Here is a 26455-nt window from a genome sequence, read left to right as displayed (position 1 = left end):
TGCCTTGACACTCTGTCCATAAATATCACAAACAGGAGTGGAGACAGGGCACAACCCTGGCAAAGTCCAATGCTATCAATGAAAGAAGAGGAAAATAAAAAACTCTAAAATGTGTAACACAATACATATTTCATATACTCTATGTATTGTGTTACACATTTTACTGTTCATTTTATTTTATTTTTTTAATATTGTAAACATATCAATCATAATTATCTCGCCTTTTATCATATCAAGGTAAATTTAGTTATCATGAAATTAAATTTTATATTCGCACATGACTGCCAACTGTAAAGCATTACCTCACAATAGGTCATATTGTTAAATAATCTCAAATACATTTGGTTCCATAAAATTGGTTGTTTGTAAAATTGGACAAAAGTGTAGTGCAAAACAGTAGTAACAGCTAGTCTGTTGAGGTTCTCGAACAACTCAACACAGTTTGAGGTGAGTGTCTAATGATTTAGGCATGAAGGGTGCACAGTGCTAATTGGTGGTGTATACGCTTTCATTACATGTTAGCAACATTAGCCTCATTTCTTCAGTGCAAGACTAAAGAAGTAAACTTCAAATATCAAACCAGAGCAAAGAGAACTTTTGTTTTTATTTTTTTGCTAAAATATTTCAAGCTGCTAAAACAGCTAAAATAAAAGGCATGGGCATTTTATCTCCAACCAAATCCATAAATGTTGGAGACTGTTGGCTGAAATGATCAATAGCAAAACAAAGACATAATCTTTTTTTTTTTTCTTCTCTATCTTTGGCTCCCTCAGCTAGCTGCAGGTCACTACAGCTGGAGCAATTATGGGCCTATTCTCAAGGGGCACCAGCAGGGAGTCCAGTGTGTGACATTTAACTAGCCATCCTCCCGCACCCATTTGGTCCTCTGCTTTTGTGGCTGCGACGACGCAAATCTCCTGTTGTCTATTTCTCCTTTCTCATTTCTAGCCCATTTCAACCCTAATTACTGCTCCAACACACCACTGTACCCACCGAGAGTGAGGAAGCAGCGGGGCGATCAATCAGGACTGTGATTGAAAATGACTCTGCACATGCCAGATCGAATTCTAGGAAACAAGGTGACTGCCTGTGCGCCATGGTGTGCGTGCATGTGTGGTAGCGGGAGCATCCACTGGGCACAAAGCTGTGTTGACAGCCTCTTCTGCCTAAGGTGGTAAAGGGGGTGTAGAGGACCACCTTTCTAGCCTTCCTATGCCTTCGTCAACAGAGCAGCACTGAAGCAGGTGCACAGAGCTGCATTTAACACTGTGAGAAACTGGCACATTCCATTTTGTTCTGAACCCGATTATAGCCAGAAATCTGTCTGAACCTTATCAGAACCTGACCAACACCAAAACCGCATAAAGCTTTGCATTTCTATTAAACCAATGTTAAAGAGAAACTCCTCAGATTTTTCAAAATATCTACATAATTACATGATTTAGATGTAAACGAAGTCTAAAGATTTAATAGAAGACTACATTTTAACAGATTTACCACTATTTTAGCATTAATAACATTAGATGTGAAAATTTAGAAGACTCATGTAGGTTGACTGGTTGTTTTGGATGTTAAATAAAATAGCTATATCTGCGATTTCTGGTTCCTATCACAACCACTGGAAAGAAATCTGAGTCAGTAAGTTTCTCCACAGTGAACCATTTCACATCAAACCACTCTGAATGACTTTGTTCACATCTCAACTACTGAACTATGGAGAAATAACAAAAAATATATCTTTAAGCAAGCTTGTATCAACAATGACAGCCATGATGAAAACATCAATCAACAAAATCAGGTGGATAGAATTGGTAAAGATTAAACTGGAGAGAAAAATTCTGAAAAAATATCAAATAGGTGTTTAAACCACCACATTTCACCATAAAGAGTGTTGTTAAGTTAAGTGATACTTTTTTAATCCCACAAACGGGGAAATTCCACCTCCGCATTTAACCCATCCGTGAAGTGAAACACCACTTACATACTAGTGAATACATAGTGAATAGTGTTGTTACTGCAGAAAGTAGCAGAATTGTGTTATTGTGTTGTCATTCTGTAATCAACGTCGTACCCATATGAGGAACTCCAGGTCTAAGCATACACACACACACATTATTATATATATACACACATATATATACATACATACATACACATACACACATACATACACACATATATATGTGTATGTGTATGTGTGTGTGTGTGTGTGTGTGTGTGTATACATATTTGTGTGTGTATATATATATATATATATATATATATATATATATATATATATATATATATATATATATATACACACACACACACACACACACAGTGTATATATAGCCTCTTTGTATGTTCATGTCATGCTAATTATGCATAGTATCTGATGTCTGAAGAAAACGGCAGGCCACAGACATCAACTTGACCATAGCCCGACAAATATTTAAGAAACAATGACCGATCTTTGGCACAACGAGTCAGATTCCAACAGATATTTCTATCTCTGATCCACACAGCTACAGCTCCACCAGCCACAGAATAATGACAGCAAGCTGTAAGGAAGACTGATGTGTGCAGTATAAATGTGTGTGTGTGTGTGTGTGTGTGTGTGTGTGTGTGTGTGTGTGTGTGCGCACAGCGTGATAGACAGACAGTCAGCTCCAGTATTTCAAAATCTCTGTCACAAAGTCATAGAATAGATTCACTGATAAAATGTAGGTGAATTCTTTGCATGAGTTTGAATTGAATGAAGCTGGAAAAATAAAGCTATGGCTGCTCATCAAAAGCTTGGGGCTGCTCAGCTTTTCAGCATAGTCTTAATAAATTAGCATGTTTGTGCATCTGAAATAACTTACAATACAGTCCAGTAATTTAACGGGAATGCTGTCTGTTTTTCAAAGTTTCTGAGTAGTCCAGTCCTTGGGTTGTAAACCGAGTCATTCTGAGTGGTTTGATGTGAAGTGGCTCATTGTAGAGAAGCACAGACTCTGATTTCTTTACAGTGGTTGTGATGGGAACCAGGGCTCACGGTCACAATGTCTACAATACAGTGTAGCCATTTTATGTACAATCTGAAAACCAGCAGTGAACCTACACATGCCTTCTGAGTTTTATATGCAATGATGATGGTGGTAAAATGGTGATTAATCTGAAAAGGTAAGTTTTCTTTGCGGACTATTTTGCCTTACAGCACCCTGCATGTACCTCTCCTCCAGCAATGGATTAAAATAGATTTTTAAATCAAATCTTTATCACAAAACTGTTGTCTGAACAATGTGTCAGAGATCAGGCAGGATGTATCTAACCATTACATGTAATGACTTTCTGTGAGGGAGCTTTTAGAGGCATTTAACTCTTCAGATGTCTGGTTCCTATCACCACCACTGTGAACAGTTCAGACTCTGCAAGTTTCTCCAGAACTGAGCATTTTAGATCAAACCTCTCTGAATGACTTTGTTTACATCTTAGCCATAAAATTCTGTTGAATTTCTTTAAAAACGGTGGACTTTCCCTATAAGCATCCAGTATGTGGAAATTGTTTTGACAAGTACAACTATGGTCTATAAAACAGGTGGACAGAGATTGTTAAAGAAAGTCACACTTTGAGCGTGTCAAACTATATCACTCTGTTCTGACGTTTGCTTTCATCAGCTGGTTGATAAACTGTATCAGGATTAAGGAGCTCTTTTCTGGACATCAGAAATGGTCAGCTTGGTGACATGTGGTGAATGAGAATACAGGTATTATTTTATTCAGTATTTATTCTCTGAATGGGAAGTTTCAGCTTCTTTTTTTCTGGTTCCCTCTGTAAACTTGTGAAGATTTAGTCGATTTTAATAACTAGAGTGGTTGGGGCAGATCACTGGGGGATGTTGGGGCATATCACAGTGGTCATTGGACAGAATGCAGGAAAATACCCTGGAAAGTTCACCAGTCCCTCACAGAGCAGATACACAGACATATACACCCACACACAATCACACCTAGTGGTAATTTAGCGTGTCCAGTTGGCCTGACTGCATGCCTTTGGTCTGTGGGAGGAAACCCACACAGACATGGGGAGAACATGCAGACTCTACACAGAAAGGACCCTAGACAACTGGCTGGGGAATCGAACCCAGGCCTGCCTTATTACATTATTTTTAATGAAGTGAAGAAGAAGAAAAAAAAACTGAGTAGTTTTAGGAAAATAATTTTTGAAGCCCTGTTCTTTAATATTTTGGATATATTTTATAGCACTGTAAAAGAGTTGGTTTCTCATGAATAATGACTTGACATTGTTTTTCCGTATCAAACAATTCCCAAAGACATGGATGCACCTCAGTTTTCCAGCATTGCAGGTTTCCAAGCACACTGCACAACTTTCTATTTCAGCTCAACCCAGCTGAGAATGGTTATTGAAAACTTGCTTATCAAAACAGAAAGTCAAAATAATTTCTGATGTATTAAGTCATAATAATGTCTTATGTTCTTCTGGTGGAAATAAGCCTCTATAAAAAGCATGGCTATGTTTTGCTGGTCATATGTTAATTATGAAGTTGCACCTGTATTCATTTATATGGTAGCTAATTGACTGAATTAGACACCCCCACTGGCAAAAGTGTCAGCAGACTGTTGATAATTACTGCCTCTCTTAGTAAATCTGCCCCATGCTGCATATTGCAATTGCAGTGTGTGGTTCTAATCATACTGTTCAAGCCTTGATTTGTTTGACTCTGAGCTCTGCTGAATGTGCGCCTCTATGTTGCTTTTTCTGGTGTTCTGTCTGGTGTCTGAAAGGCCTGAAGGAGGCTAAGGCATTACTCGGTGAACTACTTTGTGAAATGGGTGTTTACCTTGTGTGTTGTGGGTGCATGGTAATTATGTATATGTGTGTGTGTGTGTGTGTGTGTGTGTGTGTGTGTGTGTGTGTGTGTGTGTGTCTGTGCAGGCCTGAGGGAGGTGGTATTTGTCATCCAGAGCCAGCGGAACTCCTTCCATGTACAGCAGGCAGAGAGATTGCGGGCAGACCTGCTCCTGCAGACTGAAGAGCTCCAAGAGGTACACTCACTCTTAATCACTGCCTGTGTATTTTAGCCATATTTACCAGGTTTGACCTGCAGATCATGTAGCATTCGTAGGACGGTACACTTTATTTGAGGCCTTCTAGATCATTGACATAACTATGACATAAATATCTCATGGCAGATGTCATGTACTCTTAGTAGGCATGGAGAATGTGGGGAAAATGGTATATTATGATACACTATATGTCACAGTTTATCTTTTGACACAGATAAAATATGATTTTAGTGTGACGTTTAACTGCTATCAAAACTGCTAAAAGAAACATTTCACATGCTGTACTAAATCCAGTTAAGCAGGGCTAATTTAGCTGTCTTTCTAAGAGAACATGCAGTTGTTCAGTGTTATTTAACCTCTTATTCTCCAGGGTATATTTTGGGTTTTCCATCTGAATTTACATGACTAAATTGTAAGGTAAAGTATTCAGTAATGGCAGGAAATAAATGCTCTTTTTTGTTTGTTTTTTTGATTGTTTTTGTTGTTTTTGTTTTAAAGGTCCCCTGAAATTAACGAAACGTTTTTTTTTATGACATTTTCAGACACATATTTCTATATGCTTACAATTTACTGCTGAAAGCCAAAGATCTCTGACGCTCTTTGTATTCTTTTCTAAAAGATCATTTTTACAGAGCAGATCACTGAAGACGCCATCTGTTTATAGTTTATAGCCCAGATTTGTGGAAAAATGGGTCGATTTTTCATTAGACAGAAAAAATTGAGTTCAGCTTCTTTTATTATAAGGGTTTAAAATTACATTACCCATCTATTTGACTGGAAAAAGACATTTATAGCCTCATATGACGCCCACCTTTTGAATGTACCTTATGAAATATAAAAGTTATGAAGAATATGAGAAGTGCATTTTGGAACAACCAGTGCTTCCAAGAAGTTTGAGGCTACGGACTAACGATATCCAGAATATGTTCCAATAAGCATATTGCGCATTATAATAACAAAGGTGATTGTAATAATGATAACATTTCATCATATTGGCTGCCTTGTACTGCTATGACTTGTAACAATTGTCATGACATGGTTATGTCAGTGTTACATAGCAGGGTTTGAGTAAAGTGTGTGAAAATGTGAAGTTGTAAAGTTGGGGGCACTGCCCCCTAGTGTGTGTGCGCATTCACCAGTGTGTATGTGGTGTTTTAAGCTTGGTTCTGAGCTTGAATCTACACTAACATTTCAAAAGTTTGGAATCATTTATCGTCACGTTAATAATAATGCTATTTTATGCAGTAAACAGTGTAGATTGAAGGGTAAAACATCCTTTTACACACCTTTCAATTCTACACCCTTAAAAAGAAGGTTCTTCAAGTGTTCTTTAGCAAAGAAAATGATGCTATAATAGAACCATGAACACTCAAAGAACCTTTTGCATTATTAAAGGGCTCTTTGTGTTCTGAAAGGATTCTTCAGAGTGATGGAGAGTGCGTTTTGTATGGTTCTAAATAGAACTTGTTTGAAAAGGGTTCTATATAGCACCAAAAAGGGTTCTTCTATTGTTACAGACATGATGTCATAACAGTAGAAGAACACTTTTTGGTGCTTTATGGAACCCTTTTTAACAACATTTTTACAACACATTCTCCATCAACTATTTAATGATGCAAAGTACCCTTTAACCCATTTCTTTACTAAAGAACCTTTGAAGAACCATCTTTTTTTAAGAGTGTAGGTTAACCAGGAAAGTGTGATTACAAACTCCAACCTTATTTTGGGTAACATGATTGTAAGATCCGAGATTTAAATAGGAAAGAAATGCCCAACGAGTTGTAGGTGTTAACTGAGTCTCCACAGTACCATAAAAAATCATTTTGGAGTAAGAAAAACACAGAGTAGTTATATAACACAAATAGGTTTGAGTGTCTCTAAATGAAACAGAGTCTGAGCTGTAAAAGAAAGTAACTTTCACTGTAATTTTACTGCATCTTGACCATTTACTTCTTTGAACTTTCTGAATTGTTTTACACCATATAACTTACTCTGTACATGGAGATAATTCTGGTTTACTTTTCTTGCTTTAGCTTGTGACTACATTGAAATTTACTTTATGATTGTACTTTTTTGTTGCTTCAGATGTTAGTATATGTCCTTTATCAGTTTAAAAGCTAGAACCAGTTAGTCATTTGAGTGTAATTTAGCTAGACTGAAACCCACCTGCATATTACATTAAATAAATATCAAGTGTATGTTTCACACTTGTAAAAGAAAGTATGACTGATTGTAGTATAGTAAGATAGACGCCAGATGTTTTATTCAATATTTCAGGGCATCAAATGATAAATAATATACTGTTATTGTGTATTTTCAGTAATTCCTGGTAAGTTATTGAGGCTTAATCACCACCTTTTAAACACAAGACATTCTGGATGTTAATTTTTTATTAATTTCATTCTCGATGTTCTGCAGCTTTATCAGTTGTTTTAGAACATCTACACCTCTGTCCATCTTTGTGGGCATCACTTTTTACATTTACAGCATTTAGCAGACGTTCTTATCCAGAGTGACTTACAAGAAGTGCTTTGTCAATCTAGAGAAAGTATCTTTGCTAGTTACCAATAGCTTAGAGAAGAGACAGACCTGAGCTGAGATACTGCTAGAAACAAAAGCCACTGTTGATACCCAGAACAAAGGAACAGAGTTGAACACAGAACTCTGTGCCATACAACGCAATACAATACCATACCAGTAAACTACAATACACAGTGCATTCAACAATAAAGTAAACTACAGTACACAGTGCAATACAATAAAATATAATATATAAGTCCAGCACAATATATTACAAACAATACTTAATTCAGTGCTCATTTAAGTGCTGTGTAAAGCGATGTCTTCAGTCTGCGTTTGAAGACAGCAAGAGACTCTGCTGTTCGGACAGCCAGTGGGAGTTCATTTCACCACTTGGGTGCCAGTATGGAGAACGTTCTCGACGCTTGTCTTCCACTCGCCTTGAACGATGGCGGGTCAAGCCGAGCTGTACTCGAAGCTCAAAGGGCTCGTGGTACAGTTCGAGAGGCAGGGGCTGGTCCATTTTTGGCTTTGTAGGCAAGCATTAGGGTTTTAAATCTGATGCGTGCAGCTACAGGAAGCCAGTGAAGGGAGTGCAGCAGTGGGGTGACGTGGCTGAACTTGGGAAGATTGAAGACGAGCTGTGCTGCCGCATTCTGGATGAGCTGCAGAGGCTTGATGGCCTGCATGGGAAGAGGGAAGACCAGCCAAGAGTGAGCTGCAGTAATCAAGCCTTGAGATGACAAGAGACTGCACTAGCACCTGGGTGGCCTCTCGAGTGAGAAATGGTCGGATCATTCGGATGTTGTCCAGGAGAAACCTGCATGACCGAAGTTCGCGATGTGAGTCGAGAACGATAACTGGCCATCCAGAGTCACAACAATGATGAATATCAGCTCAGTCTTGCTAGGATTGAGCTTCAGGTGGTGAGCTGCCATCCATGAAGAAATGTCAGACTGACATACTGAGATGCGACTGGAAACCTGTGTGTCAGAGGGTGAGAAAGAAAACATTAGTTGAGTATCATCAGCATAACAGTGATAAGAGAAGCCATGAGAAGATATTACATCACCAAGAGAGCTAGTGTAAAGAGAAAAGAGAAGAGGACCGAGCACCGAGCCTTGTGGAACACCAGTGGAGAGCCTGCATGGAGAGGATGTGAACCCTCTCCATGTTACATGATGCTTTTATTTACTTCTTCTGGCTAATCAGTTGAAAACTAATGATTTAGACCAGGGAGTAGCAATCCAAATGTTAAGAAGAGCCGTTTTGTCTTTTCAAAAACAATCAAACCACCTTGGGAACCATAACATTTGATAGCTGTTTTACCATATTGGCTGTAAACATGTCTCAATGTGTGCTAATATACTAGTAGGCTAAAAAAATACAATACAAACGAAAACGCAGATTTACACAGACTTTTCTCTGCTTTAATCTTTAGGTCAGCTAACACGATGGAATAATGTATCTGCAACAAATCTGGTTTTCTAAAACCTGAATGGTAGTGTATGATCCTAAAAAAAAAAAAACTTTATATACTGTTTAACCAGTGGTATGGAACATGGGCCGGGTGGAAATTTTGGTCCCACAGATTTATTGGTGTCTTTCGTCACATCGATGAAGACATTTTGAAGATTAAATGATATAATGCTTATATGCTCATAGCTGATTTTCATTACATCCTATTATTATTATTATTATTATTATTATTATTATTATTATATTACCTCATTACTTCTGTTACAGCAATACAGGCTGAACTGGTGAATCTGAACCTAAAACATAATCATGGTAATAATATTAACGTCAATCCAAATGTACTTTTAGCATTAGGAGAGTGTTACACCACAAAATATGAGTTTGGAAAAAAAAGAATTTACCAGCTCAATAATTAGCAGGATTTTTAGCTCATTCTCCATATTGATTGAGCCCTGTACAGACCCTTTGTAAATGATGTAGACTTTAGGCTCTTCACACTCGCACATGTTGAATACAAAATAGTTCCATCCACTGAAAGCTTCTTTAGGGAGCTAGAAGTAGTTTTTGTATCACATCAAAGAACCTTTTAGGTCGTCTTTTTTTTAACAGTGTACGCAATAAACATGCAGCTCAGTTTGCAGCTTCTTTTAGTTCTAGTTGGCCAGTTTAGCCAACCACAAGTCTGCACACATTAAATCTGTCAAATACCAAATCTGTCGAAGAAGACCTGTTGTTAGCCAGACTTAGCTCTGAGCAATACACCAATCACTGCTGTCAGTCAGACGGTCAGTTATTTTGTAAGACCTTGTTCTGCTTTACTTTTCTTGTTAGCTTAAAGCTTTAATGAGCCCAAAATGCCTCTTACTGATGACTCTCACTGAGAAAAACACTCAGTGCCTCAACATCAGCTATTTTAATGGAGATCCGTCTCTCAGATTGAAACAGAAAGCCAAATTAGGCAGTGCATTCATGCTTCACCATGCTTCACGCATAACAGCTGTGAGCCAAGTTAAAACATGCATTGTTTAACCTTGTTTGCAGTCAGCTTTATTTCAGCAGTTTGTTTGTAGTGTTTATATTTATTAATGTTGAGTTTTTGCTATTGGTTTGTTTTGTGTTTGCTAATAGAATGCAATTATAGAATATAATGCAATAATGTGAAATAGTTAAACAAAACAATAAACCTGAGGAAAGATGCAATTTGTTTTTTAAAACATGCAGTACTGCGCAAAAGGAAGAGATGGCCAATAAGGGCAAGTTATCTTTCAGGAGCTGGTTCAGATAAGGAGGGAAAATATCAGTGGAAAATAAGTAGAAAGAAAATGCTTATTATTAAAACAATGACAGAAAATGTCCATCCCTTCACTGTGAGAAGACAGCTCAGTACTGTGGGTCTGAAAGGATGTGTATCGCGAGATGCCCTCACTGAGAAAAGCAGTTACAGTGTTGTGAAAATGTATTTACATCATTACATCATTACACCAACTGACCCTGTGTGAAAAAGCAATCACTCCTCTAGTTACTCAATCGAACAATTAACAAGGTTTAGTTCAAAACCTTTAGTACACGTCATTTACCAATTTACCATTCGTGAAATGTGGTGGCGGCAGTGTGATGGTGTGGCGATGCTTTACTGATTCAGGCCCTGGGCGAATTGCTGTAATTGTCAAAGCGATGAATTCTGTTCTTTACAATAAAATTCTGTAAGCAATGTTTGTGATCTGAAGCTCAAGCACAGTTGTTTTGTGCTGAAAGACAGTGATCCAAAACAAAAGAACAAGTCCAGCTCTGAATGAAAGAAGTAAAATGAAGGCTTTAGAGTGTCTTATGCAAATATTCTGACTTAAACTATAGTGTGATGCTGTGGCTTGACCTTAAATGGGCAGTTCATGATGGAAAGCTTTCCAGTCTTGTTAAAGCCCAAAAAAAGAGTGGGCTGAAATTCCTCCACTGCAGTATGAAAGACTGATCTCCAGTTATAGGAAACCTTTGATTGCACCTGTGGCACAACCAGTTAAAAAAAAAAAGTTTAGGGGGGCAAATACTTTTTTTCCTTCAGTCAAATAATAATTTAAAGTCAAATGTGTAAAATGTTTCCTCTTTATCTTATGTTACATTTTGTTTGAGGATCAGAAACCATTTAGTGTAACACATGCAATCAGTGAAATCAGAAAAGTATTTAATCACTTTGGCCTCCACTGTTTGGATGTTTTTTGAGTCACGTGCTGCTGTCGGAAGAAAACCTCATATGTCTGTTTTTGTAGTTTTTCAGTTTTTGGCAGAATTTGAAAGTAACTGTTGGTCTTTACATTGTGTGTAAATTTCATGATGAATGGACTGAAAGAAATAGCACAAGATGAGTTAGAAAAAAGTCTAGTTCCGTTGACTTACACTGAAAGTAAAGTAGGTTTTTTCCTTCTCCTGTAAAGTTGCCATTTGGAGATACAAATGTATGCAATGGGCTGACCATCCTAGAGTCCAAATCATAACATCATTTAATGTGTTTGGGATTTCTTGAATGCTGAGAAGCAGAAAATGCAATCAACTTCTAAGACTGAACTTTGGAGCAGTGGAAAAAAATATCCCTGCAGATTTTGCATGTGCAAAAAAGTTTGGGCACCCCTCGTCAGATTAAATTGAATTGATTTTCTACATGTAAATAAGTTAAATGGTTATTCATTCTCTACAGAGAGCACACTTCTACACATTTTCATGCATAATTACTATTATTTTGATACATTTAAGCTATCGCTTTACAGATTGGTAATAAGTGAGTAATAATATGATAATATAGTAACAAGTTGTGCTAATGTAAAAACCATATGCCTTTTTTGTAGTCGTTACTGAGTAATTTTATTATTTATTAAATCAAATAAAGAGCCTTCTGTTAAATCTAACCTTGATTGTAAACCTGACCTCTAACTTCAACACAAAATCTGTACCTGCTCCTAAACCTAACCCTCACCATAATGATGTTGAGAGTCAACTGAGTATCAGCAGAAAGTTTGTTAGTAGTTTAAGCATTTGTAGACAATCCTTAGGTGACCATCAGTAACAAATCTGACCATCAATTTTAAAGGGAAATAGGAAAATAAAAGAAGTAAATGTAACTGTGCACTGAATGTTTCTCAAGTGTGCTGTGCTTTTACAAGCCGCTGACATAACACGCTTTAACTGATTTCCCGCATATAACATACAAATTAACTCTGAGATCATAATGTTCTGTGATATTTCTGATCAAACTACACCTACAGTATGTAAATGTTTCAGCTCAAGATTCACCTGCAGCACACCTGAATCATGCGAGTCTGAAAGGTGGCCTGCAGTGATTTTTCTTTATTTGGACCTGGTTAGCGTTCACTCTCTCACTATTTTGGCTGCCATGACTCAGTCACAATACCAGGCATGCGCTAAGAGTGTTAACCCATAACGTCCTATCTGACGGGAATAGCGTTCCTCCAAGCCATGCTCTTAAAATGTGCGTTAACATCTGAAGCCTGTTGCCTCGTGTTAAGAAGGCACTAACAAGACAGTCTTTAATCATAATTTTCCCTTTATATCAATTGGGAGGAAACATCCTTGATCTGTTATATGGTGTTAGATTCATCTGAGAAGTCTTTACAGAGTAAAGGCCACTGCTGAGCCGTTCTAGCTTTCCTTTTTTCATGAGAGAAAGAAAGAGAGAGGGAGAGAGATTGACTTTGTGTGAGACAGAAAGAGAGGTGTTTCATTTATTCAGCATGTTAAGTTGGATACACTGCTTTACAGTCCAAGACTTCGTAATAAGGTTCAGTCGGTGCTTGATTTGTTATTCATTCATGCAGTGGGTTTAAAAGAAATACTACAGGTTTTTCCAAATTTCTGCTTAATTACATCAGAATAAATAAAAAAAATACATTGATTAAAAGAATCATTCATTCAAAGTATTTATTTAGGTCAAATAAAACTAGTTATTTCACTTGTTACCACATGAAATAGTTTTTAGGTTGAACTGATGATGTTTTACACTGTAATGTGGGTAAATGCAACAAAAATATGACTGAATTACTGAATTCTAATCACTCATTGTTTGTTCAGGAGTAAATGAGGTAAATATACAGATATAACTCAGAATCAGGGCTGAAAAAGACAACTTTCTTTTGTGTTACCTGGTAACAAATAACTTGTTCTGTTGTACAGATTGGGCAGAAGACCCCAAAATTAGCTCAGTGATAATTATCATGTAATGTTTAGGTTAGTACATAACCCTTGTTACTATTATACCACCATATCTTTATGCACTTATTACCAATCTATAAAGTGCTACCAAATAAATAGATGTGGCCTGGGCCAAAGTTTTGGCACTTTTAGAATGCAATGCGTAATTTTTTCCAATATGTTAAGCAAATAATTGGAAACCATGCACGTTTACAGTAGTTAACAGATATGCTAATATATTTTCACTTAGACAATCAACAAAACATGCACATTAACCAATGTTCCAACATTTGAATGGCTGTTTTAACTGGAAGTAAAATACATTTAGACTAGTTTCTATACAGTACTCTACTGCTGTGTTTAAGATATCCCCAGAGCATTTTCAGTTTCTTTCAGTATAGGTTAGTTACTGCCTCCTGCACCCTCTCCAAACACATACACACTTGCCAGCCTAAATGTGCACCCATGGAATGAGCCAAATTTCATGATTCTGCACCTTTGCACAAAAACACCACAGACGTGTCAGAATCTTAATTCCTACTCTGCAGTATTGTGAAATTTTACAGAGCGCTGTCAAAGCTGTGCTTACAGTGATAGCGCTTGCTGTGATGGATAAATCATGTTCCATTATGGTGTCTTTGGGAGCTTTTTCTTCGAGATGGACCCTGTGTGTGATGGAAGCGCTCCTGTCTATTTTTATATCGTCAACCATTCAACCTGAAATTTCTGCACTCCTGTAGACAACCTCTGTCAGACTTCTCACTATAAAAGCCTGGAAAACCAAGCTGTAATACACTCAGAGCCCAGTTCCAGTTCAAAGAGCCCCCCTTCTCCTCTCCCTCTGATCCTTTCTTGACCGGATTAACCAACTTCTCTCTCCTCCTTGGCTTTTTCTGTGCACCTCTCTGCAGTTGCTAGATTTCACATTAAGCTTTTTTTTACTCCTACCACAGCAAAAGAACAGGATGTACTGCATGTTTTCATCAACTGTGATTAAGTTATATAATGGCACTTTGTTTTGATCTGTGCCAACCACCTTCTGGCTCTATCCCCCCCCCCCCCATCAGCTCGCCCAGCCTGGTGGGAGGCATTGTTTGATGACTAATGAGTGTAGAGCAAGTTCACTCGCAGGATTTCTCGCATAACAGACTTACAAGGGCAGAGAATCTTGAAGACGCGTCAGTGGCATCACCCTAAAATTTGATGCATCTTCACTGCTGACTTGACGGTGCTGTCAGAATGACAACCCTATGACAAGACCTATAACTCCTGCTTAATTTGGTAAAATCTGTAGCGCTCAAGCTAACACAATCCTTTCCCCCGAGCGAGTCTCGGGTAGAAGTGCTGCTTAGAATAGCACTGTTCCTCATTACAGGTTGGATTGAGGCTTGAGTCCCAGCTGAGGTACATGCCATTAATGGCCTGAGGTGCTCAATTAGATCATTTGATTTGGCAGAGGTGTAGTAGTGAGCGATATATCAGTTTAATCTCAGGTTTGAGTCCCAATTGTTGTACCAGTGTGCCACAAATAAGCGCAGATAACAGTGTACAAGCAGTGCAAGTCATGCTAACATTAGCTTGATTAGTTTGGAGTCTAAATCAGGGATGTTTAACACATTTCAAATGAAACCTCTAGTTTGTTGCATTCGCAACAGTCCAATTTTTTTTTAAGGCGGCGATTTTTTTTTTTTTTTTTTTTTTTTTTTTTTTTTTTTTTTATCGCCGCCCTTTTGGAACTTAGGCCTTAGCCAGACATGGACACCAGACTGATGAGTCCTGACTGAGGAGCTGCCTGACTCAGTCAGCTGCATCAGAATGTGTTGCAGCCTTTTGGACTTGTTGATGCAACGAATTAAAGCCTAGCTGATACTAATAGTGACTCTTATAACTTATAATATTTTCTAATATTCTCCTGTGTCTGATCCGGTCAACCCACCACAACACACTAACCAGCGCTGAGAATGGTCCACCACCCAAATAATACCTGCTCTGTGGGGGTCCTGACCATTTAAATAACAGGGTGAAAGGGGGCTAACAAAGTATGCAGAGAAACAGATGGACTACAGTCTGTAATTGTAGAACTACAAAGTGCACCTATATAATAAGTGGAGCTGATAAAATGGGGACGGAGGTGTGTTTAATGAAGTGGCCAATCAATATGTGTGTGTGTGTTTGTGTGCATATAAATACACACGTGCTGTGTAAAGATACAGGAAATACATAATGCAGCAAAAAAGTACCAAATTCATCTTTTGAAAACAGTATTTCATATCTTGTGAACTAGTCTGCAGAACAGACTTTGATTCCAAATTTTAACTTGATGCCCCAGCCATCACACAGATCTGCTGAATTCCATCACCAGTGCACTTGATTTAAATAATAAAGGACTCATTAGCAAGAGCAGATGTATTATACTTACAAATAAAACTGGGCTTCCTCGAAGAGATGTCTCAATATGATTAAACCAGAATTTAGATATGTGTAAAATTGCTAATATTGTATAAAATAAAATTGTATTAGTTTGTTTTTTAGCAAATAAACATATTCTACCCAGATAAACCGCTTTTGCACAGCACTGTAAACATATGTATACATATGTAAACATATATGTATATGTGTGTATGTATGTATATATGTGTGTGTATGTGTATATATATATATATATATATATATATATATATATATATATATATATATATATATATATATATATATATATATATATAATATACCTGTTGCCATTTAAACAGTGTGTAGCCCATAGTTTCTTTCTTGGAAAAGATTCTGGTTCCATTGACTTACATTAAAAGTAAAGTGGGTTTTTTCCTTAAGCTGTAAAGTTCTCATGTATGAGGTTTTGGTCCAACAACAGCGATATGTGTGTTTATACGTGAATATATAACACAGCCTGCATTAGTATTTTAATACTTTGATTCAAATTCAGCATCACTGTCAAGGCTTTTTGATGTGTAGACCCACTTATCAAGCCAGTGTTTCATAGTTTCATTACAAATTAGGTCAGCTGAAAAGTTCAGGCTAATCTGATGAGTTTGGGGACTTCCAGTCCTTTGATCCGTACATCATAACCTCTTTTGCTGTGTGATGAATTATTTAAGTTAAGTAGACAATGTGTGTTTTCCATATCAGTCATGTTTATTTAAATCAGTTCCCACATCTGGGTGGCCTACATTGTAAATAATTAACAGTTTATTCAGTAGCCTCTACAGCAGAACATCTCCTAACAATGTGAGGCTGATCCTGGAAGTGCCAACTCAGGTCAGTCCACTGTCTGGGTAGCCACACTGTGGACGGGCAGGATGACAACGATACTCTAAAAGTACTCACATTGCTGAGTTCCTGTGTACTTATTTCATAACAATGTTAATTAGATATTATGTTGCCAGCTATTAGGGATTGCATACTCTTGAGTGTTTGCTGTGAGGGGGAATTATGTCAGGTGTTCTTCAAAATGTGGCTCTTTAAGAATTTCAGTAGATCTAGTGGTATCTGTGGCACCATCAGATCTGGCAGATAACATAAAATTATCATGTTGTTGCATCTGACAACTGAATTTGACCATTTTGAAGAGAAGTTAACAGAAGTGAAAATACTAAATACTAAAATACACAAGATGGCACCCACTGTGGCAGACATCTTTGAATGTTCCTCCTACCAACGCTATTTATTTATTTATTTTTACTTTATTTATTTTAAATGTACAGTATACCTATGGTACAGTTAGTTACAGTAGAGAGGCACTCCTGGAGATCAGTAAAGTCTATCATGAACTTACCTTTAGCCTTTTGGACTTTCTTTTACGCTCGTACACCACCAGCACCAGCCGGCAAGGCCCAGCAGCACTGGTCACGGGTGAGCGGCGCAACCGACAAACAGAGCAGCCAAAGCAGACGTGGGGCAAGAGAGATGGGCTACATGCTAGGCTAAAGGCTAGGGCTATGAGGCCACAGCTACCTAGCTGGTTGCTAGCAAATGAAATCCCTTGAAAACAAGCTGAATGAGCTGAGAACCAGAAGAATAACTCTGCGTGAGATCAGAGAGTGCTGTGCTCTTATTCTCACAGAAACCTGGCTCTCGGACAGCATGCCAGACTCAGCGATCTAGTTAGAAACGCATTCCATCCACCGCAGGGACCGCACAGCCGCATTGGGGAAGAACAAAGGTTGTGGTGTCTGCAACTACGTGAAGAACAGGTGGTGTTCCAATGTTAAGACTGTTGAAAAACATTGTTCAACTGACTTTTGAACTGCTGATGGTGACGTGCATGGTGAAGACCCTTCTGTCTCCCTAAAGAGTTCAGCACTGTGCTTATTCTGGCTGTTTACATCCTGCCACGCGCAAACTCTGCATGATGCCATTAGTAAACAAGAGACCATGTTCATTATTGACGGTGACTTCAACCACTGCAACCTGAGGACTGTCCTCCCTAAGTATCATCAGCACGTGAGCTTTCCAATGAGGGAGAACATACTTTATCAAGTCTACAGCAATGTGAGGGGGGTTTACAGGGCTGTGCCTCGACCGACAGTCCATCCACATCTCTGTGTTTCTCTACAAAGCATACAGACAACTCCTCAAGCAAGTACTTTGTGAGTAAAACTGTCAAAGTGTGGAATGAAGAAACTGATATAGTGCTTCAGGACTGCTTTGATAGTACAAACTGGAATGTGTTCAGAACTGCTGCTGTAAGAGGGCACTGTACTTTTGATCTAGAGGTCTATGCTTCTGGGGTAATGAGCTACATAAGCAGCTGCATTGGAAGCATTGTTCCTACAAAGCGCTGGAGAAAATACCCCAACCTGAAATCTATGTGCTCGCCATGCTGCGTTTCTTTCAGGCAATGCTGAAGACTACAAAGGTCCACATATGATCTGCGTGGATCTATCAGAGAGGCCAGGAGACAGTACAGGCTGAAGCTGGAGGACTACTACACCACCGCGGAATCACGTGGCACATGTGGCAAGGACTGCAGCACATCAGCAACTACCAACAGATGAGCAGGGTGGTCACAACCAGCCATACTACACTACCTGAAGAGCTGAATGAGTTCTGTGCTTCAAGGCCCTCAACCCTGGCTAACTGAGAGACGATATGGCCAAGGAGAGCACACAGAACATATTGCTCACTGTGACATCAGTGGATGTGTGCAGGACCTTGATAAACCCACGGAGAGCAGCCAGCCCAGGTAACGTCTCGGGCATACACTCAGGGTTTGCTCATCAGAACTGGCTGATGTGCTTGTGGCCATATTCAATCTGTCCCTCGCACAAGCTTTTGTGCCATCCTGCTTCAAGACCACCTCCATCGTACCCCTCCCAAAGAAAAGCATTGTGATCTGCCTAAATGACTTACCCCAGTCGTGATGAAATGCTTTGAGAAAATAGTCATGACTCATATCCTGCAGATCATTCCAAACACTATAGATCCTCTCCAGTTTGCATAATGTTGGAACCAGTCCATAGACGACGCAGTGAACACTGCCCTTCATACAGACCTCACACACCTGGAGGGCAAGGACACGTATGTCAGAATGCTCTTTATTTACTGCAGCTCAGCATTTAACACGGTCATTCCATATAAACTCTCAGAAAAGCTCCTCACCCTAGGACAGTCAGTCAGACAAACATCCAGCACAAGAACAGTGAGCACATGGGTCCCCCAGGGCTGTGTGCTAAGCACCCTTCTGTACATGCTTTTCACTTATGACTGCGTGACCTCCCAGAACAACACCAGCATTATCAAGTTTGCTGATGATACTACAGTCATTGGACCAATCACTGGTGGGGATGAGACAGTGTACAGGAAGGAGGTGGCTGAGCTGGTGGCCTGGTGTTATGACAACAGTCTTTCCTTGAATGCAGACAAGACCAAGAAAATGATTGTTGGTCCAAGGAGGAAGCGGGAGCTGCACACGCCCCTGTACATAGGTGAGACAGAGGTGGAGAGAGTGAAAACCTTCAAATTCCTCGGCATCCACATCAGTGAGCATCTCACCTGGTCTCACAACACACTTAATCATCAGGAGGTCCCAGCAGCGACTGTACTTTCTGAGAAGGCTGAGGAAATTTGGCATGCTGGCCAAAATTTGCAGCACCTTCTACAGGAGTACGATCAAGAGTGTTCTTACCAGCTCCAACACAGTCTGGTATGGAAACTGCACTGCTCAGGATAGAAAATCATGCTGATTTCTCCTGTACAACATATGGAGGATCTGACCATTTCTCACTCGAGAGGCCACCCAGGTGCTAGTGCAGTCTCTGGTCATCTCAAGACTTGACTACTGCAGCTCGCTCTTGGCTGGTCTTCCCATGCAGGCCATCAAGCCTCTGCAACTCATCCAGAATGTGGCACCACGGCTTGTCTTCAATCTTCCCAAGTTCAGCCACGTCAGCCCACTGCTGAGCTTCCTTCACTGGCTTCCTGTAGCTGCATGCATCAGATTTAAAACCTAATGCTTGCCTACAAAGCCAAAAATGGACCAGCCCCTACCCTCTTGATGGCAATGGAGAAATCTTGACTTGTACCACAAGCCCTTTGAGCTTCTTATGCAGACTGAAGACACATCTCTTTATACAGCACTTAAATGCACTGAATTAAGTATTGATTGTAATATATTGTACTGCACGTATGTAATGTGTTTTATTGTATTGCACTGTTCTGTGTTCAACTGTGTTTCTTTCTCTCTGGGTATCAACAGTGACTTTTTGTTTCTAGCAGTATCTGAGCTCAGTACTTGCTTTCTCTCTAACCTATCGGTAACTAGCAAAGATACTTTCTCTAGATAGACAAAGCACTTCATGCAAGTCGCTCTGTATAAAAGCAACTGCTAAATGCTGTAAATGTAAAGGCTCTCCAGCATGTGATCAAAACTGCACAGTCCATCTCAGGAGCAGCCCCCCCCTCACTACAGGACATTTATCACACCAGGGTCATGAGGAAGGCCCACGACTTCATCAGGGACAGTACACAAGTCCAGGACTACAAGACTGACGAACAGTTTCTAACACCTCACTCACTACCTCTTCCCTGCTCCCACTGTGAACTGGTTTAACATTTGGCTGACCTTGCACTCAATAAATGCACCTTACCTACACTGTACTGCTGCTGTCAGAACACTACTGCTTACATCTATTACTTGCACAGAACACTACTGTTTACATCTGTCACCTGCAACATGCACTTTATGAACCGCTGCTCTACATACTTGCACATGTAACTTTTCTTTAAACTTTGCACATATAACTGTACTTTTTACTACTGTTTTTAATGTTATTCTTATATTTTCTATTTTTTTCTTTGTTTTATTCTAAGATTATATTTGGTAAATGGGGGAACAGCAAAGTAAGAATTTCATTGTACAGTGTTTGCCTGTTTGCTGTGAATATGACAATAAAACTCTTGATTCTTGAATTTTGTGAAGAATGTAACGCATTGAACACACAGCATTTGCTGTGGTTCTAATTAATAATTCTTCAAAAAGAATCATTTGTTTTTGTGATTCCACTGCCTTGTGCTGTAAAAGCAAGTTCCCAAGCTTGTGCTGGAGGAGCTCATTTGACTTTTATATTCTGTCCTCTGGGCTGCCACAAGATGTCAGCACTAGTCTGTGAAATGAAGCAATGCCTTGCGATCTTGACAAATAAACCTAGTCCCTGTAGACTTTGCCTCCCAGCAAGGTTATCCAGGTCTCATGGAATTCTTGTGTAAAAGTGCTTCTAATTTGCATTATTTTCTAGTTTAATACAGTGTTTATCATTACAAATTATATTATCAGGATTATAGTAAGTAAAGCGTTTTAACATAAATATCAGAATTTTAGTGTATGATATTATCAGTATCTGACCCATTGTGCTTTAATGACAGCGCACACTTCATAAAATTGTGCAAAAGCCTCTGATGAGCAAGTTGAATTCATCTGAAAGACGTCTGAACATGAGCTTAAATCCAAGACATAAAACTATAAAAACAAAACTGACCTTTTTGTGCAAAGGCCTTGTAAAGGTTGTTGGTAAATGATCATTCTTATTACTAACAGGGCACCAGTCCAACTGTATAAAATAGCCTCTAAATGAGGCAAAATTAATGAATTTACACACCAAACGTCTACAATCAACAATAAAAATAGTAATGATTTCTTATCTGCCTGTCTATCTATCTGTCTCTATCTGTCTTTGTCTGTCTGTCTGTCTATCTATCTATGAAGATTTCATTTGAAAAAATATTTTAATTAGGTTTTATAACTTATAACTTTATAACTTTTTATTGTGCATTCCAGGTAATATCAATCAAACTGCAGTTGGGTTGTTTAGATTAAGTAAAAATAACAATAACTTACATGTTACTTACTTTTTTTTTTTTTTTTGGCATAATTAGGTAACTCCTACAGTTGTTTCATGTTTCAGAGTTAGACAAAGCCATTTAATGGATACAAGTTACTTTTTAATGTGCAGTATTTAACATTCTTTAATATAAAACAAGCAGGTAAAGACCTGAAAACGCCCATTAATGGTCAGTATTCTATATAATACATCTTTAAGATCAAACCTCAGAAAATCCTCAGGCTCAGTCTCAGATGGCTCACTGCTCCTTATATAGTGCACTATGTGAGTTATTAAATTTAGGCTTTTACACCCAAATATTGTACTTTATGTCCAGTATGAATTGTGCACTAAAGAGTGGCCATAGAGTGGTTCTGGTCCTATGTAGCAACTGGAGCTGACAAAATGGACAATGAGTGTAGAAACATGGAGGTGGTCATTGTTACGCCTGATCTGTGTGTGTGTGTGTGTGTGTGTGTGTGTGTGTGTATGTATATATATATATATATATATATATATATATATATATATATATATATATATGTGTGTGTGTGTGTGTGTGTGTATATATATATATATATATATATATATATATATAAATCACAAATTAGCTTAAATTTAAGTCTAGCTCACCAGATCTTTAATATTTTTCTTCTTTTTACATAATCACTTTTTTGTTTCATTTTTTTATTTTTCAAAATTCAAAACCATTATTTATTTAAATTTAAATGGAAAAGAAATAGATCTTCAGCATGGTATCAGGCTTTTGGACCTCGCTGAATGTTTCTGTTATTCTTTAAACATGTGTATTTTCTAGTTGCTTTGGGTTTATTTTCAGTGTTCTTTTGATTTATTGGCATATTTAATAAGCTTTAGCTCATGGCAATGTATTATTTCCCTTTTTCCATTTACACTTACTCACTCTGTCATTTTTCTCCTGCTCAAATCCAAATTTCCTACCTCTTCATAAAATTTTCTCTCAGGTTGTGTGACCTTGTTTCCTCAGTAGATCATGATGAGGTAAGACTGACATGATAAATACCAACATTGTTTTTCATTGAAAGCTTTTGATTTACACTCCTCACAACTTGTAGTGGAACAGAATAACACTGAAATGTTTACAGGTTGTGTTTACCTGTTCAATTGCTTCTTAACACAAATAGCTAATCCGCCAATCACATGGCTGCAACTCAATACATTTAGGCATGTAGAGGTGGTCAAGACAACTTGCTGAAGTGCAGACCGAGCATCAGAATGGGGAAGAAAGGTGATTTAAGTGACTTTGAACATGGCATGGTTGTTGGTGCCAGACGGGCTGGTCTAAGTATTTCAGAAACTGCTGATCTACTGGGATTTTCACACACAACCATCTCTAGGGTTTACAGAGAATGGTCTGAAAAAGAGAAAATATCCACTGAGCGGCAGTTGTGTGGACGAAAATGCCTTGTTGATGTGAGAGGTCAGAGGAGAATGGGCAGACTGTTTCCAGATGATAGAAAGGCAACAGTAACTCAAATAACCAACCAAAATCTCTGAGGAATGTTTCCAACACCTTGTTGAAAGTATACCACGAAGAATTAAGGCAGTTCTGAAGGCAAAAGGGCGTCCAACCTTTTACTAGTGTACCTAATAAAGTGGCCAGTGAGTGTATATGAACTGCACTATTATTGGAGCATGTTACTTGCTCTAGTATTATGCCATTCCACCCCTTTTATCGAACAGTGAAAAGCATTTGACACAGTCAACCACCGTTTACAAAGACCAGTCTCTTTTGATTTTAAAAAAGTAAAAGTGTATAATTGATTTACAAGTTATTTGTCTGAATTAACTCACTGTATAAACCCATATGGTGTGCATTTTTAGTGCCATGAAGTTCCATAAGAATCCATGCTTGGCCCAATTCTGTTTGTTGTATATTAATTGATTCCCTGTAGAACCAGCCATAATATTCATTTTTCAATATTTAATTTTATCTTGTATGAGCTGTACATGAAAGTGAGTTGGACATCTTTGGTTGTAAGGAGGAAACATCTCATTACTTATTAAAATACCCTCTTTCAGACTTTCATATCCTTTGACAGTTACACACATCTTTTTAGTTGTTCACAAAGCAGACATAATTTATTCAAAAATAGAAAAAAAAACAGCATCATGGTTTTTGCACACATGGAATGATGTTCAAAAGGCAGCTGCATTACAACATTAAATTAATATTATTATAATATTAAGTCAAATAAATATTTGATTGGTTGGAACTATTTTAGTAATTTTTTGTTTTGTGTTATTTGATTTAAATGGTTTATTTATTTTAATTGACTTTTTGGTTTTCCTTTTAATTATTTACATTGTAAGAAGTTATTACACTGGAGTTACTCTATTTTTTTGTAATACTGCTGTTCATTTCCATAACCATGCAGGAGAGGTTTCTGGTATAAAGATTGACTGTCTGTCTGTCTGTCATCAATTACCATCATCTCGTAAATCAGGGGGTTTCAAACTCTGGTCTGGAGGGCTGAATGTCAAGTAGAGTTTAGTGATTTGTCTGTTCAAACACTCACACTGGCCTACTTGTGCTGGACTCAAGCCCTCTAGAATCAATGTTTGAGACTCATGAAGTGGATTGATGGGTAGGCTCCCAAGTCTACCTACAGCTGTATGCAAAATGTTGAGCACGCCTGGTCAAATTACATGTTTTTCTAAGTGAAAATAAGTTAACACATCCTCTATAGAGCACACTTAAGGATGTCATCTTCCTGTAAATTGTAGTGCACAATTTGTTTTTGGTGAGTTTCACATATTAGGGGGAAAAAAAACATAAAACACAATCTATAAAATGTGTCATAACATTAGTTCATGCCGTTCTATCCAATATTAGAAATTCCGCAAATAAACAGTAATTGTGCAGTAAAATCTGCTGAGGTGTGTTCACTATAGAACTTAGAAAATCAATTTAATAAATTTTAATAGTAAGTTGGTCAGGAACGCTCCAACTTTTACATATGACAATATGGTGCTGTGCTGCTACAGAATTCTTGAATGTTTTATGAATGTTAGTCATCCAACTCTGGAGAATACACTCTTATTTAATGCTTAAACTGGGACTGATGTAGGATGGTAGTTGCTCCACTAGAGGGCCAAACCACCATATATGGGACAGTTGCAGTGAGCAGCGCTGTACACAGTCTGTCTTACAGCATTGATGCTGAAGGAAATCATTTAAATGACCTATTGTATGTTCACAATTTCAAAAAAAGGATAGATGTAACACATCTAGAGTCTGGAGCACAGTGGTGTGTTAGTGTATTGAGAATATGTTTCCCTAAACATCCAAACAAACTGCTTGTGTTCAATAATAAGGGTGTAGCAATACACACATTTTCAGATTTTTGATAAAAATGTTCAATTCTAAGACCGACATTCTGTTTGATTTTTTATATTTTATGTGTTGAGAATTTGTGTTGAGAATTTTATTTCGAAAGAAAACATGTCTTTGTGCAAAACAGTGAACAACACAAGTAAACAAGACGCATACAGGAACATCTTTATTTCAGTTAAAGTTCTTTTTACAGTCGTTTCCATGAGTGATGTTGAATGAGGGAAGGGTAGCGGAGTATCAGTGATAGTTTCCATACACAGTTTCAGACGTTGTTTATTCTATTTTTAGACATTGGAATTATTATAGCCTTATTTAATAAGATACCATGCTTACATTAACAGTAAAACTGAATGATGTTTACTGTGTTTGTTTGTGTTTTAAGAGAGTGTGTTACAAATTCTGAGCAGCAGTTTTGTTGTGGCTGTGTTACTTGCTGTGCTTTCATGAATAGCTTTTGGCAGTTTATTGCCAAAGTCAGTGTTATAAATACATTGTTAGAGTCTGGCTTGCAGCCATTTTCCACTTATCCAAGTGCCAAGTTGTTCTGTCTTATTAAAGCTGAGCATTCATTCTGCATTTATTCAGCGCTATATATATATATATATATATATATATATATATATATATATATATATATATATATATATATATATATATATATATATATATATTGGAATTATATATATATAAATATAGTCACTGTTGTCAGGAGAAAATCTTGTATCTCCATTCTTAACGTTTTTCAGTTTTTGGCATAATTTGAAAATACCTGTTACCCTTTACACTGTATGTACATTTCATGATGAAAGGACTAAAACAAAAGGCCCAAAATGACTTGGGGAAAATTCTAGTTCCATTGACTTGAAGTAAAAGTAAAGTAGGTTTTTCCTTTCTCCTGTAAAGTTACCAAGGTTTACAAGGAGATCCAAGGTTTTGTTCCGACAACAGCGATATGATATTGACTGAACTGTCACTCAGAGATGCAGCACGAGTGAACAAGATGCATGTATGACACAAAAGACTTGCAATGTTTGGGTGTGAAACAACATTCAGCTCTTTTTTGAACCAGAGAAGATGATGTGTAAACATCATAGGTTTATCTGTATCTAGTTCAGTTCTGTTTTTACCTGCTCTGCACAGTAAAGAAATGTATGTAAGATGTTAAACATGGTTGTTATTACTTATATAATAGTAAATACTAAATAACTACAGTAAATAAAAAATAAGTTTTCTTAAGCATCTAATAAATCTAATCCAATAAGTAAATGCCATCTAGCCAAGCTGATTGTTCTATTTGTGATGTAGAACATTACTTTCCCCATGTAAAATATTTTAAAAATCTAACTGTATAATTATCAGGACTTAAACGTGAGTTAGGTTAGATTGAGTTAGTATCGATATCAGTTCCTAATCTCTAGTTCCTAATACCACTGTAAATAAATCTGTCAGTAAGTTTCTCTACAGTTAACTGTCACATCAAACCGCTGACTTTTAC

The 26455-nt window shown here is 37.8% G+C and overlaps 1 protein-coding gene across 1 annotated transcript in view; it reads left to right on the top strand.

The window, feature by feature from the left end:
• b3glcta (beta 3-glucosyltransferase a) overlaps positions 1-26455 on the top strand; it is a 219188-nt gene that overhangs the window by 106603 nt on the left and 86130 nt on the right. The window contains exon 4 of the mRNA XM_017708577.2: positions 4922-5031. Coding sequence (XP_017564066.1) covers positions 4922-5031 — 110 coding nt within the window. The remainder of the gene's footprint in view (positions 1-4921; positions 5032-26455) is intronic.

This window comes from Pygocentrus nattereri, chromosome 17, assembly GCF_015220715.1.
Source record: "Pygocentrus nattereri isolate fPygNat1 chromosome 17, fPygNat1.pri, whole genome shotgun sequence".
NCBI classification, from domain to species: domain Eukaryota; kingdom Metazoa; phylum Chordata; class Actinopteri; order Characiformes; family Serrasalmidae; genus Pygocentrus; species Pygocentrus nattereri.
Note: the sequence above shows the minus strand (reverse complement) of the source record. Positions and strands in the feature narration are given on the sequence as shown.